The sequence below is a fragment of the Lynx canadensis genome, chromosome D2, assembly GCF_007474595.2.
Source record: "Lynx canadensis isolate LIC74 chromosome D2, mLynCan4.pri.v2, whole genome shotgun sequence".
Classification (NCBI taxonomy): Eukaryota; Metazoa; Chordata; class Mammalia; order Carnivora; family Felidae; genus Lynx; species Lynx canadensis.
This window is the reverse complement of record NC_044313.2, coordinates 69,782,518-69,798,139: the sequence shown is the minus strand read 5'-3', so window position 1 is coordinate 69,798,139 and position 15,622 is coordinate 69,782,518. Positions and strand designations below refer to the sequence as shown.

The window sequence follows — 15,622 nt, the reverse complement described above, 5'->3', positions numbered from 1 at the left end:
AACACAGCCCCACATCAATGTGATTTGCTGACTCTGGTATCACGAGCTGCTGGTGACAGCGTTTTTTGAAATGGTAAACTTCCAAACAGTGCCTAATATCCTGTTTCCCCAGTTGGATGTGCTATTCGCCTTCATGGAAAATTCAGCGTGGATTAAAACTATGTTAACAAATATTTAGTGTCTAAGTGTGAAATGGAGTCTGGTTCTAGGCCCAAGTAACTATTAAAATATTATTTTAAATGTTTTTAATGTTTATTTTATTTTTGAGAGAGAGAGAGAGAGACAGTGTGTGTGTATGTGTGTGCGCGTGCGCGTGCGAGTAGGGGAGGGGCAGAGGGAGACACAGAATCGGAAGCAGGCTCCAGGCCCTGAGCTGTCAGCACAGAGCCCAATGCAGAGCTCGAACTCACAGACCTGGAGATCATGACTTGAGCCGAAGACAGATGCTTAACGGACTGAGCCACCCAAGCGCCCCAGGAATTATTAAATTGTAAATAAGTTCGTCATCTACTCGGCAGTCCAGTGGGGCATTGGCAGTCATGCATAACGCGTGACTGTTCCCTGACCCCCTCTCCCCGGGACATCTAGTGTTTTCAGCCCCACCTGCTAAGTTCCGGTGGTAGCCTCCCCGCCACCCCCACACTGTAGCCACCAGACTCTCCCATAAATTCCCCAGATGCCCCCCAGAGGGCAGAACCGCTCCACTGAGGGCCGCTGGGACGTCCTGTACAGAAAGAAAGCTGGCGCATGTCTTCGTTTTTAATCTCCCTCTTGTTGGTACTTTAGGCTTTTAAACTTACTCTTTTGGGAAGAATACCAAAGCAGCTTAGGGGGATTTTAACTTTATATTCTCTTTGTTTAAAAAGAAAAGCATAGTGGACTCCAAGCCTGCAATTTACTCAGGGTGCCGCCGAGAGGCCGGGCGCCCGCCCGGTGTGAGGTCCCCGCCTGTCTGACCATGGTCCAGAAGTGACCATTCCGTCGCGGCCCTGGACACCCAGCTTTCACCCGGGACTGTGGGCATATTGATATTTTTAAGGGCACGCACGGAAGTATATAAAACACCTTTGGTTCTCCAGTGCTTGGTGCGATGCGATGTCACGACAGCTTCCACTGAAACCTGCTTTCAGTGACAAACCAAGTTGAAGTACAATTGACCGTTGAACAACACGGGTTTGACCTGCGTGAGACCACTTACGTGGATTTTTTATCTCTAAAGGCGGCACAGCGCTGTAACTATCTTCCTTGGGATTTTCCTTTTTCTAGCTTACTTTATTGTAAGAATACAGGATCCATACAACATACAAAATGTGTGTTAATCCAGCTTTTATGTTATCAGTCAGCTGCCCATCACGTTGTTCAGGGTCACTGGCTACCTCAGCTCCCCTTGAGGCAGCTTATCAGCATATCATGTGAACTGGAAGCCCCTGCCACTCCCGGCTCAGTAACTCCTGCCAGGCCCTCCCCTCCCAGCTGGTTTCCTCCTCTGCAGGATTGAGGCTATGCCAGAAAACGTACCTGTCTTACCGGTATGTTGTAAGCATCAGATGAGAAGTTAGCGTGTAGTAAGTGTTAACGCATTTCTTCCCCTGAAAGCCCTTTCTTGGGGCGCCTGGGTGGCTCAGTGGGTTAAGTGTCTGACTCTTGATTTTGGCTCAGGTCTTGATCTCGTGATCTGTGAAGATCGAGCCCCACATCTGGCTCTGCACTGAGCGTGGAGTCTGCTTGGGATTCTCTCTCTCCCTCTCTGCCCTGCCCTGCTCAAATGCACACACACACTGTCTTGTCTTTCTCAAAATAAACGTTAGGGTGCTTGGGGGTCTCAGTCGGTCAAGCGACCGACTTCGGCTCAGGTCATGATCTCACGGTTCGTGGGTTCGAGCCCAGGATCGGGCTCTGTGCTGACAGCTCAGAGCCTGGGGCCTGTTTTGGATTCTGGGTCTCCCTCTCTCTCTCTCTGCCCCTCCCCCACTCACGCTCTGTCTCAAAAATAAATAAACATTAAAAAAATTTTTTTTAAACAAAATAAACTTTAAAAAAATAAAATAAAAGCCCTTTCTTCATGGAAGAGTTCCTGTTCCTGTTCCCAGTGCTGGCTCTGATCACCTGTGCCTCATGTCCGTTTGGCCAAGGTCCTTCTCTGGACCACCCTCAGGGTCTGCCTAGTTTAGACAACCTTTCCCCTGGTAGTGGCTTATGTAAAGCACAGCGTCTTCTTACTTTATCCTTGGTTCCTTATCAGTTCGAACAAAAACAGCTGGCAACACTAAATAATTGAACCTGGGGAGGATTTTTCTGGACTAATGACAAAATCTATTAGCATTTTGGTTTTGCCAAAAATATTTTCCTCTGAAACTGCCTTCCTACTTGTCACCCCTGAAGGCCATTCTTGGCTCTGGGTCGTCCCTCTAACATACTTTTCTGTGGTCTGCAGAGTTGTGTGTGCACATGTGTGAAATTCTCGATTTGACAGATGGAATTCTGAGTACTTTTCGGGACAAATCAGACTGCCTCGAAGGAGCGAGAGCATGAGCACAAGGTGTTTTTCGAGTTTTGGGGGTATTAGGCACAACTGTCCTGCTAAGAATCCCAAGGTGCTGCCAGTTAAGATGATGAGAAACCCAAAGGCGTTCTTAGAAGTGAGCAGCGTGCCTGCTGACTCGGGGAGCTGTGAGCCTGCTGTGCTGAGCTTCTGTGCTGGCCTCTCGTGGGGGCCCCGGGGCAGCGCAACTTGACCCTGGGCTCTGTGTGGGGCCATAGGGACTGGCAGAGGGCCCTTGGTCACTGTAGAGGTAGGCGCGGTCATGGTCACTTGTGTCGGGAACTTCGGTGACCCTTCTGAAAAACATGGAAATCAGGGGGCGCCTGGGTGGCTGGTCGGTTAACCATCCAATTCTCAGTTTCAGCTTAGGTCATGAGCCTTACAACCGGCTCCGCCCTGCTTGGGAATCTCCTTCTCTCTCTGCCCTTCCCCTGCTTGTGTGCTCTCTCTCTCTCTCTCAAATAAGTAAATAAATAAATAAACTTCAAAACATGGAAGTCAGAGTCAATGCTACAGAATAGCAGTTGGGGGTTTACAATGAGTTATACGCTAGTAATGTGAATTTGTTTTCCCCGAAAGCAGTTTAATACTAAAACGAAGGATGGGTTCACTGTGAACACGAAAGTTCCCAGCCTCAAAGATCAAGGGAAGGAATACGATGGATTCACAATCACGATTACGGGAGACAAGTACGTATGCTTCCTAAGCGTGGGCGTGAAGGCGGGCTGGTGTGAGGAAGTGCGCATGCACCTGATTATTGCCACGGGAGGTCAGACCTACCAGACTTTTGCTTTATCCTGAAATGAAAATTGTCAAGGTCCAGTGTGCAGCTATAGCCAGTTATGTTTTTAACGTGACTTTTAGAGTATTACGCCAGCAGACATTCAACTGTGCTGCTATCTAACTACTTTCTACATATTAAGTATAATGTCTAATGTGCTTTGTGGAAAGCATTCTTCTGGGTTCTTAAAGTTCCTTGTGGGCAACACTCTTAATGATAAAACGAAAAAAGATGACAGATTGGCAGATAGAAAGCCATTGTAAGATTTTTTTGGATATAGGTTTTAATATGTTATGAGATTAGTGCAGCCTTATTATGGAAAATTTAGAGGGGCGCCTGGGTGGCTCAGTCGGTTAAGCCTCCGACTTCGGCTCAGGTCATGATCTCGCGGTCCGTGAGTTCAAGCCCCGCGTCGGGCTCTGTGCTGACAGCTCAGAGCCTGGAGCCTGTTTCAGATTCTGTGTCTCCCTCTCTCTCTGACCCTCCCCCGTTCATGCTGTGTCTCTCTCTGTCTCAAAAATAAATAAATGTTAAAAAAAAAATTAGAATGCACAGATAGACAAAGATAAAAAAGAAAATCATTAGGTTGTTTTCCTTAAAAACTGAGGTTGTACTCCACATTGTTTTATAACCTGCTTCTTTTCTACCCTTACCATTACCTGATCATGAACATTTTCTCATACTCTTACAAGCATTTGTAATGATTACAGAGTATTTCATTTTATGGATATTTTTGAGTTTCTCTTACTACTTTTCTGTTACTGACCATTTAGAGTGTTTCTCATTTTCAGTTTATAAAATATAGCACTGCAGTGACCATTTTCATTAACCAGTCTTACTTATATCTGAACTCCAAGCTTCACCTAGGAGCCTCCATATCCCTTGAATTTTGGGTATACCCCCCCACCCATGTGCCACCCTCCCTCACAGCACAAGTAGATTCAAAACTGGTGTCTCCGTCCCCTGTCTCCTGGTGGCTCCCCACTGCAGACCCTCCACTGCCTGTGGATACTGAGACCACCTCCCCTGCCAGACATGAGAGGCCTTTTGTGATGCGGCCTCGAGCAACATTTCCTGCTTGAACTTGGCCTGCTGATTCAGCTGGGCTGCTTGTTCCCTGCGGTCACCTCCCACCCCCTGCTTCTGAGCCTCTCACTCCCGTCCTGATTTTCAAATTCAGGCCCCTTCCTCCATGAAGCATTTCCTGTTTTCGTCCATGTCTTTCCAAATTAGACCTAATCTCCCTCTTTTGAACCCTGACGAACTAGGTGATGCATATGGTCTTATAATAATTGATGGCCTCAGGGCTCTGTCCCTTTCCCAGTAAATGCAACAGCTGTGCTGTGTTCCTCTTTACAAGATCTAGGAACTGTTTAGTTACATGATAAACGCCCGTTGCCTCAACTTTCTAGCCTCCGCAGTACCTGGCGTGTAGCCAGGTGTGCAGCAAAAGCTTGAAAAGACACCATGGAGTCCTTGAACTTCCTTGAACAGTGCTGGTTCCCGATCTTCAGTCATAACAGGGTGGCTGTCTGAGAAAATATTTACTATGCCCTCATTTTTACGATGTGTAGTTTCCTTCTATATTAGCTTAAGCTCATAGGTACACGTGGTTAGACTGAACAAAATATTGTATTTTGTGAAAAAATCGCACGCTATGGAACACGCCTCAGTCTGGCTGTAGTTAGGTGGGATACACTCTCACAGACGTCTTGTGCCACATCGACCTGCTGGTTCCTGCCTTTTTTTTTTTCGCTTTCTGTGTTTGGCTCTTTGAATTGTATGATACGTGCCTCTGACACACATTGTTGTATTTTTAGGGTTGGCAACATACTGTTTTCTGTGGAAACACAAACCACAGAAGAAAGAACACAATTATATCATGCCGAAATAGATGCACTTTATAAAGATCTAACAGCAAAAGGAAAAGTACTGATCCTTTCATCAGAATTTGGGGTAGGTTTTTTGGTTTTTTGCTTTTTTCCATTTTTCCATGCTTCCTAGGATTCTTTTGTAGCCTTTTTAAAGCCTCTACCCTTTTGCTGGTATTGTGCGTGCACCTTATGCTTGAGATCGGTTTTCGTTGATGACCTATAAATACTTCTTTTTAATATTCTTATGGAAACAATTACTGTATTTAGTAATGACAGTGACTGAGGAAGGGCAATGATACATTTATATAGTTGCTATAAGTCTGGGCTTTCTCAAGATTGAAGTGAACAAGTCGGTCCAGAGTGACAGCGGCCCATGCTGCACTCAGTGGGCCTTTCCTGGTCTGTGACCTCTTCCCTCCGGGTCCCACCCCAACCCGAGGGGTCTCCTTGGAGGCAGGATCTGGCCTGCCCCCTTGGTGATAGCAGCTACCACTGTGCTGAGAGTATCCGCATTCTGGAGTGGATATCCGTGGTCCTTGGGAAGTCAGTTCATTTCTCGTGCATTCAATCAGTTCATACCTACAATTAAGCATTCAGGTTTTTACGTAATTAAGTGTATTTATCACCTACATCTCGGCGCAGAGGGTGTGCCTATCAGAATCTTGGGAAACCATCCTCAGCATTAATAAGCGCTTTGTTTTGTTTAAATCTTAATATATATTTTGACGTGTCAAGTAACATTAAAGGAGGCTGAGATTTTTATGTTTATCAGAAAAGGTTTCAGTTTTAACAACAGCTCAGAAAATATTGCTCGAAACCAAACTGTATACATACCCTTTCATTAGGAAGAAATGGTAGCGGGCGCCTGGGTGGCTCAGTCGGTTAAGCGCCCGACTCTTGGTTTGGCTCAGGTCACGATCTCGCGGTTCATGAATTCAAGCCCCACGTCAGGCTCTGCACTGACTGCGGGGAGCCTGCTTGGGATTCTCTCTCCCTTTCTTTCTGCCCTTCCCCTGCTCACACACACACGCTCACTCTCAAAATAAATAAATAAACTTAAAAGCATTTTTTTTTGTAATAAAAGGTAAAAATGGCAGCAAAGAGTATGAAGTACTCAAGAATGGGAACGTAGGTTCCTGTAGGAGAGGCATGAAATTACCCTTTCCTTGATGTAAATGATTCTTATGTCTTGTCACCTCGTAAAAAACTAGTGTATAATCTAGTATTTAAATTCATGAGCACATGTCTTTTTTTTTCCCCCCCTAGGAAGCTGATGCTGTTTGCAACTTAATCTTATCCTTGGTTTATTACTTTTATAATTTAATGCCACTCTCTCGAGGATCCAGGTGAGTGATACCCTATAATTTAAAAATGTTTTTAAATAAAAGTTTTTACGTTGAAAAAACATACTCTTTTTTGCTTGTACTACCTACCCCCAGGCAATGGCAACACACTCCCTTTTGTTTTTTCCAAAATCCACCCAGATATTATGTCCTCAATCTACCATATCATCTAAAGAATTATGAAAGATTGTTCTAAGATAGTGTGCTTAAGTTTTACAGGTTAGGGGGGCGCCTGGGGGGCTCGGTCGGTTGACTGTCCAACTCCTGATTTCGGCTCAGGTCATGATCTCGCAGTTCATGAGATTGAACCATGCCTTGGGCTCCGTGCTGACAGGGCGGAACCTGCTTGGGATTGTCTCTCTCCCCCTCTCTTTCTGCCCCTCCCCTGCTCGTTCTCGCTCTCTGTCTCTCTCTCAAAATAAACACACTTGAAAAAAATCTTAAAAAAAAAAAAAGTTTTACAGGTCAGGGATTCATTCATTCAACACAAATATATTGAAGGCCTACTATGTGCATGCGTTGTACTCACTGTATTTTAACTTCTCGTATTGGCCCAGACTGTTACCCTTCCTTCTTCTCCCCTTCCTCCCAGTTTTTGCCCATCAGTTTTATACTTTTTGATTACCAAACATTCCATACTACTTTTATTATTGTGAACAAATTCTCACTACTCATGAATCCATCAGGAGCTTTCCAGGTGTCATTAAGACGGGGGGGTGAGTCTGCAGAGTTTTCTCTTTATTCTCTGAGCCATAGATCAGGGAAGGGGCATGTGCTGTTGCTGGCACAGACTTGAATTTACGATATTTTGGCCAAAATAATATACTTGAATGTCCTTAGCTTCAACACTTTAAAAGTAAAGCTCTCCTAAACATGCAAGTAAGTTTTGCTGTGTTGAGAAGGCATGGAGACAAACCAAGAGCATAAATATTGTGACCTCAGCCTGTTATTAGGGTGCGCACTGAACGTATGATGTGAGCACACCCCTGCCCGCCCCCTTTTATCAACCACTTAAGCAGGCTCTGCGAGGATAGGCAGCATTTTCCCTTTTGTCCTCACAGCAGCTCTGCTGGCTCGTGGTGACACAGGAGGGGGGTGACATACAACTATAATCACCTGCACTCCTCCCCCCCCCGCCCCCACCCCCCCGGAGCCTACATGTGTTCAGTCCCTAATCCGGTTGGGTCTGTCCTCTTTACTGCTCACAGCTACTGCCACAGTTCAAACCCTCGTCACCCATACCTTTCTGGCTAGTCTCCCTTCTTCCAGGCTTTCCTCCTTCCCCTCTCTGCCCCAGTTCTTTTGTTGGTTTGTTTGGTTGGTTTTAATTCCAGTACAGGTAACCTACCGTGTTACCCTGGTTTCAGGTGAACAACACAGTGATTCAGCCTCTCTGCCCCCGTTCTTCGTACCTAGCGGCTCAGGTGCAAATTCGGGGTCGTCACGCACAGTGCCCGTCCCATCTGATCCTAGCTTGCCTTGGCCTCCTCACCGCCCTCCTTCCTCTGCCCTTTTACTGCCCTGCGGAGCTTCTCGAGCGTCTTCCCGTTGCCCTGTCCTGCGCGGCTGCCCGCCATGCCTCACCCTTTCGTGTCCACGCGTGCTCTCCCTCTGCGCCTGCTACTTCCCTTCCTTCTTCTCTGCCCCCTTTGCTCCACCCCAGCCCGGAAGGTGTAGCCTGCATGCGTGCCCTTGGCCTCCGTGGGGTCGTCCCCTTGGGTGACCCCCAGGCTTCGCTCGCTGCACACGGGAGGCTTTGTCTGCAGCTCTCTTGCCATCTGCCTTCTGGGCCTGGCTGCTTGCTCTCAGAGGCCAGAGCCTCATGCTGGTTATCTTCGCCCAGGGTGCCCTGCACAGGGGCACACATAGTCGGCGTGTACTAAATGTCAGAAGCAAGAGAGAGTCTGTTACATGCCAGGAAGGAAATTTACATGACGCGTCAATTTTCCAAGCAGGCTGTTAGCGCAATCTGAGAAGGTGTTCTGCTTTTCTTCTTTGTGGGTCAAAGGTTTTAATGCTTAAACAATAAGATTAATATGTTTATATTACAAAGTGTATTGTATATATGCATTTTAAAAGCCACGCCGGGTGCAGTTGCTGGAAATAGAAGCAGACATATTTTCTAATTCATTACTTTATAAGAATAGAAAAGCCAGGTGGGAAGAAAACTGCTAAATAAAAGAAACACTTTTTCCTCAGAAAAAGAATATTCTGGGGGCGCCTGGGTGGCTCAGTTGGTTGAGCGTCCAACCCTTGATTTCAGCTCAGGTCATGATCTCACGGTTCCTGGGTTCAAGCCCAGCATCAGGTTCTGCGCTGACAGAACGGAGCCTGCTTGGGATTCTCTGTCTCCCTCTCTCTGCCCCTCTCCTTCTTGTTCTCTCTCTCTCTCTCTCTCTCCTTCAAAAATAAATAAACATTGAGAAAAAAAAAAAAAAGAAGAATGCCCCGAGTCACATTTACCCTTAAAATAGCAAATCTGTAAATATTTTTATTGGAGTAAATTAGTAAATATTTTTAAGACAAACTATTTTGAAGTTTAATTTCTAGAGACTTCTTAAAAGAGATAGAATGTCGTCTTCTATGGTGGAAAATCCATAATGAGGTTTCACACAATACCTGTCCGTGGACTGGGACTGACTGACTGGTCGTTGTTCTTTGTCTAAACAGTGTGATAGCTTACTCTGTGATCGTGGGAGCGTTGATGGCAAGTGGAAAGGAAGTAACAGGAAAAATTCCCAAAGGGAAGGTACGTTGACACTGGAAGGGCATATGGCGGGCTGAGCGCTGAAATTCCAGTCCCTGGGTTTTTGCAATGCGGTCCAGAAGTTAAACAGATCTCCGAGGGAGCCTCTCTCCCCCACACTAATGCCATCCCTCAACTTCCTTCTTTTTCAGTTAGTCGACTTTGAAGCTATGACAGCCCCGGGTTCAGAAGCCTTTAGCAAAATAGCCAAAAGCTGGATGAACCTGAAAAGGTAACTGTTTGGGGGTGTCAACAAAAAGACGTTAACCTCCGAAGTAGGGAGGGGACTTCCTGCTCCTTTTGGGGCTGTGCGAGACTGGGGCTGTGCTCCCTTCGCGAGTTCTCACTCTGCCTGTGATGGAATCCACGTTGCCAGGGGGCGTGTAAGACCCCCTGAAAAGGGGGAGTCCACAGATGAAAAACAAATAACGAATAAAAGGCAAGGGCACTGGTGTGGGAGAGAAAAGTTACAAGCGTCTTCCTTATATAATCGGGGATTCGTCTCTCTTGGCTAATTTTTACCCTTTATCCCAAACTCCTAGGGTTCAGGAGGGAATTGGAGGAGGGTGAGCTGGACCCATTTCAGACTTACTCTGAGTGGGTGCACTTTGCCCGTTCAGCCGCATTTTTACTGCACTGTAGACTTTGAGAAGGTGACACTGCATTGTAACGTAGGCAAGGAATACATGTGAGTGGTTAGTAAATACTAGCAAATGCTAACCGGACATCATCCCCAGCGGCTACCAGGAGAAGTCCAGCACCCTCCGCCCTTTCCCCATTCTTGTTTCCAGGAAATTTGGGATGAAATTAAACTCGTAGGTGCTTTAATAGTTAATAAACAACAAGCCAATCTCACTGTTTGACCTCATTTATTCTTGCTCCTTCCCCATGTGTTTTACGTCACCTCCAACTTTGCCTGTCCCATCTATTAGACATAACAGCTGCTATAAAAATTGCTGGGTGATTTGTGCTCTGTTTCAGACAGAGAAATCCATGTCTGTAGTGCACTCTTGTTCGATTTGTAAGTATTCTATTAGCTTTGTAACGATCGCTGCTAACGGTCACCCTTTGTTCCAGTATATTCTCGTTTCAGGATTGCTTTTCCCACATGTTTTAGTAAGAGGACCATAAGGTCAAGGATCTGGCTTCTGTCTCTTTCATGGTTTCACAGTGTTAACCCTTCAACAATTCTTTAAGGAATGAATAAAAAACTACCTCCCACTGAGCAGGTGCCCTTTCACCCCACCCTTTGGCATCCATTGTCTCCTCCTTTGCTCAGGGTGACTCTGTGAGTTAAGGAGACTGTCCCCGTTGCTACTGATAAGAGTAGGGGCTGGAGAAAGCCCTCTTGCCAATAAGGAGCGAGGTGGGCCTGGGCCCCGTGTCTCTGATTCAAGTCTAGCACGCGCCCCGACCGGACGTGTGTGTGTCACGGTCACGTGTACATCAGAGTTTAATTTTCCTTCCCGAAGACTCTGGTTACACTCTGCAAGCAGCTCGTTGCGGGAGCCGACAGGTATCCCAGCCCACCGCAGTAGAGGCATCCGTTCTGTTCACAGCGCCTCTGACGTTACACACACGGGGTTGTTGGAAAGAGAATAATGTCATAGGAATAAATATAAGCTTTGCCGTTTTTGGTAAATCTGTGTTAATTTTTATCTTCCTTCTTTGTGTTTCTCTTTTGCAGTATTTCACCTTCTTATAAGAGTCTCCCATCCGTTTCAGAGGCGTTCCCAACGTTAAGATCAATGATTGAGGTGCTAAACACTGACTCCTCTCCACGTTGTCTTAAGAAACTCTAGTCACGCTGTGGTATTTATACAAGTAAAGGGCCGGACCTCTTGCTTCCTAAGTTATTTTTTAAAACATGGAATTCTAAAGAAACTAGGTCCTTTATTACTTTTGATACCAATTTTTGATAGGAATTGAATACTTGAAATCATTTTCTTTACTTTTGTGAACCATAACAAAAATCACGGAAGAGGGTTTTGGGGGGAAGAGAGCTGGCTCCGTGTCGGGGCAGGAAAGCATGCCTAGAGGTCACCAGCCTTGTCGGCTTCCACCCACAACGTCATACAGCTCCTTCCTTATGGCCAAGAAGCTCGCTTGAAAAGCCAAAAATCGGTCATTAAAAGGAACAAAACCAGCCACAGCACAGGAGTGTTTCCATTCCTTTAGAGATCTGGGTATTTTTCAAAGACCTCCTTTATGTGCACATCGTGGTAGGCCATCTTGTTTCCCCTCACGTGACCTTCACGCGTGCGACCCCCGTTTTATTCGAACGATAGGACACTCGCGGGCCACCACCGTGCCCCACAGCGCTCACAGCCAGGGACGTCTATTGTGACTGATGCAGACTGTATTTGCCAGTGACCCAAACACTGGATTATGGAACCATGTTTTGTTTCGTTTTTTTTTTTTTTTTTTTTTTCTCTGTGTTGGAAAAAATAAACGAGGGGTGGTTTCTATAACTCACCGGTTTTTGACACTGGATTACGTATGTTTTTATTCTGCGAACTAGTGTCGCTTACAGGTGTAAAAACGTTCGGGAAATGAATGACTCCTCCCCCCCCCCCCCCCGCCCGAGGCAGGGTAAATGACAGTAAAATGGGTTCATTAAATTGTTGCCATTTCCAGATCAGAAACTGTTCGCTGCTCCCCGCTATTTACTCCTTGTCTTGAAATGTCACGTAAGGGGTAGCACGCCAGGACATCGTGCTTGACTTTAGTGACGCTGGACGTGAGCAGTTATGTGCCCGGCTCGGTAGAACCCAGCTTTTGATCAAGGTGACCTGTCCTTCGGACACACGCTGTCCGCGCATTGACACGGCTTCACAGCAGCCACTGAGTGTGGCTCCCCTTCGTGTCTCATCTGGTGGCCACCAGAAGGGGAGGGAATAAGGGTCTACATTGTCAGGCACACCCCATCTCGTGAACAGATTCTGCCTCCACAAGTCAATCTTCTCCTGACGCCAGCATTGCGCCCACAGAGGGCAAGCGTCTGTTCTCATTCCACGGGGGGAGGGAGTTGAGGCTCTGGGCCGGGAATGACTCTCCCAAGAGATCGAGCTGGTGAAGCCGTGGTCCTCGCTAAACCCAGGGCCTGCCTTGCCCCACCACGGTCTCCAGAACCAAAGACTCCATCCTCGGGCTTTTCCCAAGCCTCAGAGACGATGTCACACGGCACCATGCAAAGTCCCGTGTATTCCGTTTCTTTGTACTCTCGGCTTCGTGCTGTTTGAGCAGACTCTGAAACCACAAAAGAGCTCCTCCAGAGATGCTGTGCGTTGCACAGCAGGATGGCGCTGGCGGGGGTTAAAAAAGTAGAAAGGTGCAGGCTTTTAACCTTTCTGCCCTTTTTGCTTATTTTCTCAAAGCCAGAATTCTTCACTTTTATCAAAGACCTCCCTTCACTTTATTGCTCGCTCTTTAAGATTTTGAATTACGAGATACCGATTTTTCAACTGGGGGAAATGGTCCAAATAAATTGGACCAAATAAATTGGCTTTTCTAAAATGCAACGATGCGTCGAACCCCCAGAATTGGAATATATCTTTCTCGAAACTTGGTTTACCAACTCCAAATGCCTACCTTTGCATTTTTATTTCAATAGCCCCGTTTCTCTTCCTTCAAGTAAGGTGATTATCACATCATCAGAAATACTGACGTGCTAAATTCTGTGATTTCAAGATGTTTTGGGAAAACATTCCATCTCCTGCCCCCAAGTCCCACAACGCTTGGGCCAAGTTGACTGTGGTCCGAACTGTGTGACGTGCAGTTTTGTTTGGTGGCCAAGAAGGTACTAACGGCTGGGGCGCTGTCACGAGAAGCTTTGGAATGCATTTTTATATCATGATATTTCAAGTTTTCGCCTCTTCTATTAAATTGGAAAACTGTGCCTAAAAATCAACCAGAGTTCTATCATACAAGTTATTCGCTGTTTAAAGCTTTTTTACAGAACATAAATCTGTCTTAAAAGTCAGAATTTGGTTTGCTTTTATCCTTAAAATTTCTTATCAAAACCTCTTGATCATTCTGAGGAAACAAGACTGTTTGTTTTATGTTTCATTTTTATCTTTGTAGCTACACATATCCTTTTGGTTTTATGGCATAATGTTAAGCCCTTCCTGATAGGTGTGTGACACCCTCAGCCTCGTCCCCCTCCACCTCCGTGATGAACTGGAAATCCCACGTTTGAGGTCATCTCTGCCCAGGTCAGATGCGAGTGAGAGGCTGTGTTCCCAATGCCCTGCAGGTCGGGCCACAGGTAGCTAGTGGCTATTATATGGGATGGCACAGCCTGGAGAGACCCTAATTAGACTTAGGATTAAGGTTTTTTCCACAGAAGTATTCCCAAGTGATGTTCTCTGGTGGTAACTAATATGATTATGAACTCAGTGTCACAGAACTTGTAGGAGTAGCTGAGCTTTATTTGTAAAATTGCTCCTAAGAAACAAAAGATGCAAACTTTCCAAAGACTTAAAAAGATCTTCTAGATAAGGCGTGTTGGTCAAGTAGGAATTTTATGTGGAATTTTCCTAATATACTTATCTTCCAGTAATTTGGAAATAAGGAAATGAGATTTATGTGGATCAGATCAGAGATTAAAAGGCCAGTATGTCCCAAACAAGATTTGGCCGTATTCATGAACATAGCTTAACTTGTCCATAATGGAGCTGCTCATTCCTTGCCCTGAAGTCTGTCCCTTCCCCACTCTTCCTCTTTGATAAATGGCATCCTGCCACCCGGTGGCTCCAGCCAGAAACCCAGGTGGCCTCCTTGGGTCTACACTGGCTCTTCCCTAGTTTCCAAATCACCACCCAGTTCCACATCCCATTCAATACAATTTACTTCTCTAAATACCCCAGAAAGGTTCATGTCTAGCCGTCACTGCAGTCCTGCCCCAGCCTAAGCTATTTAAATGTACTTTAACATTAAATAAAAGTAGGACACCTGGCTGGATCCACGGGTAGAGCATGTGACTCTTGATCTCAGGACCATGACTTCTAGCCCCACATGAGCGTCGAGGTTACTTTTTAAAAAAAATTAAAAGTGAATGCTTTTCCCTCACCTGCACTAGCCCCATTTCAAGTGCTCAGTATTGGGAAGGGCAGATACAGAACATTCCCATCATCACAGAAAGTTCTATTGGGTGGTGCTGTCACCCTAAAGAGAGGAACAGCCCCTCCACATTTCTGTGGGACAGTAATTACAGTGGGAGTCCCTGTGGTTTGAAACAAGTCCAGGCATACACCGCCCATTCCCCTTCCCTCTTCCAGCTGCTGGCCTGTCAACACTCCAGAGTCCTGGCGTCTACTGGGCGCCATGATGACCTGCAGGACTGGGCCGAACTGTCCAACTGCTGTGGAGTTTCCTCTGTTGGCCATCGCTTCTCCATTCTCAGTGCCAAGGTTTGCCGCCATCTTTCCTGGGGGGACTCAAACCAGATGCTTCTCTCTGCAGGGTGAGAGACCCTTGTGGAACTAACACATTTTAGCACTTAGGTACCCAGGTTGGCATTTTTCTTAGCGTTGTACATTATTAGCTTATTTAATCCTCTCGAAAACCCCCATGAGGTAATTAATGTGTGCCTGTCATAGTCTGTCAATAACCAATGTTAGGGTTGGACCAGCCTTTGTGGTTCTTACTGTGATTTCAGGGGCCCTTCAGCGATAACCATCGAGGAACTCTGAAAAAACCAAGGTTTATTATTTACAGGACCTAAAATTTACATAGCACACACAGAACCACGCAACAGGTTGTGGCAAGGTCCAGCAAGCATGGACCTAGGGTTCTCCTCTTATTGGGGTTGAGGATGGGAGGACGTAGGGTTTCACGGGCTCACTCTTATTGTTAAATACAACTCTACAGATGCCGTAAAAAGGAGCAAATTTGTCAAGGCTTATAATCTCAGCCAGGACTAGGAATTGTCACTTACTAGGGTCAGAATTGAAAATAATACATCTCTGTCCAGAAATGGATTCTGAATCGGTGAATCCTTTCATTAGCAGGCGTAAGTCTAGAGCGTTCTATACATGCACATTAAGTCCTAAATTACCGGTTTGGTGTAGAAGTAACTTCCGAAGTAAAGCAACCTTCTGCTTCAGGCAAATATGTGTGTTTACCCACCCCACTTCACAAAGGTTTAAAATAACACGTACAAATACATATGACACCAAAGAATAATATCAGCAGCGGAACAATAACTCCATAAACTGTACGCTTAAACGTGTTTTGTATAGACACCTTGTCATGCTTCTAGCACTTGAATGGCTTCTCAAGGTCACGCGAGCGGGGCCGATAGGGCCGGTGGCAGCCTTCGGTAAGTTGGCACCA

General features: G+C 46.0%; 1 protein-coding gene across 7 annotated transcripts in view; it reads left to right on the top strand.

The window, feature by feature from the left end:
* The window catches only part of TTC13 (tetratricopeptide repeat domain 13), a 79,524-nt gene extending 67,745 nt beyond the window's left edge, over positions 1-11,779 (top strand). For 4 of the 7 annotated variants that reach the window (XM_030334049.1, XM_030334048.1, XM_030334046.1 and 1 more), the window contains 6 exons: positions 3,122-3,231; positions 5,144-5,279; positions 6,464-6,543; positions 9,211-9,289; positions 9,439-9,518; positions 10,974-11,779. In XM_030334049.1, the coding sequence (XP_030189909.1) occupies positions 3,122-3,231; positions 5,144-5,279; positions 6,464-6,543; positions 9,211-9,289; positions 9,439-9,518; positions 10,974-11,088 (600 nt within the window). In that variant the 3' untranslated portion in view covers positions 11,089-11,779. The remainder of the gene's footprint in view (positions 1-3,121; positions 3,232-5,143; positions 5,280-6,463; positions 6,544-9,210; positions 9,290-9,438; positions 9,519-10,973) is intronic. The other 3 variants (XM_032595299.1, XM_030334047.1, XM_030334050.1) reach the window with 1 other exon arrangement.
* The last annotated feature ends 3,843 nt before the right edge of the window (positions 11,780-15,622 follow it).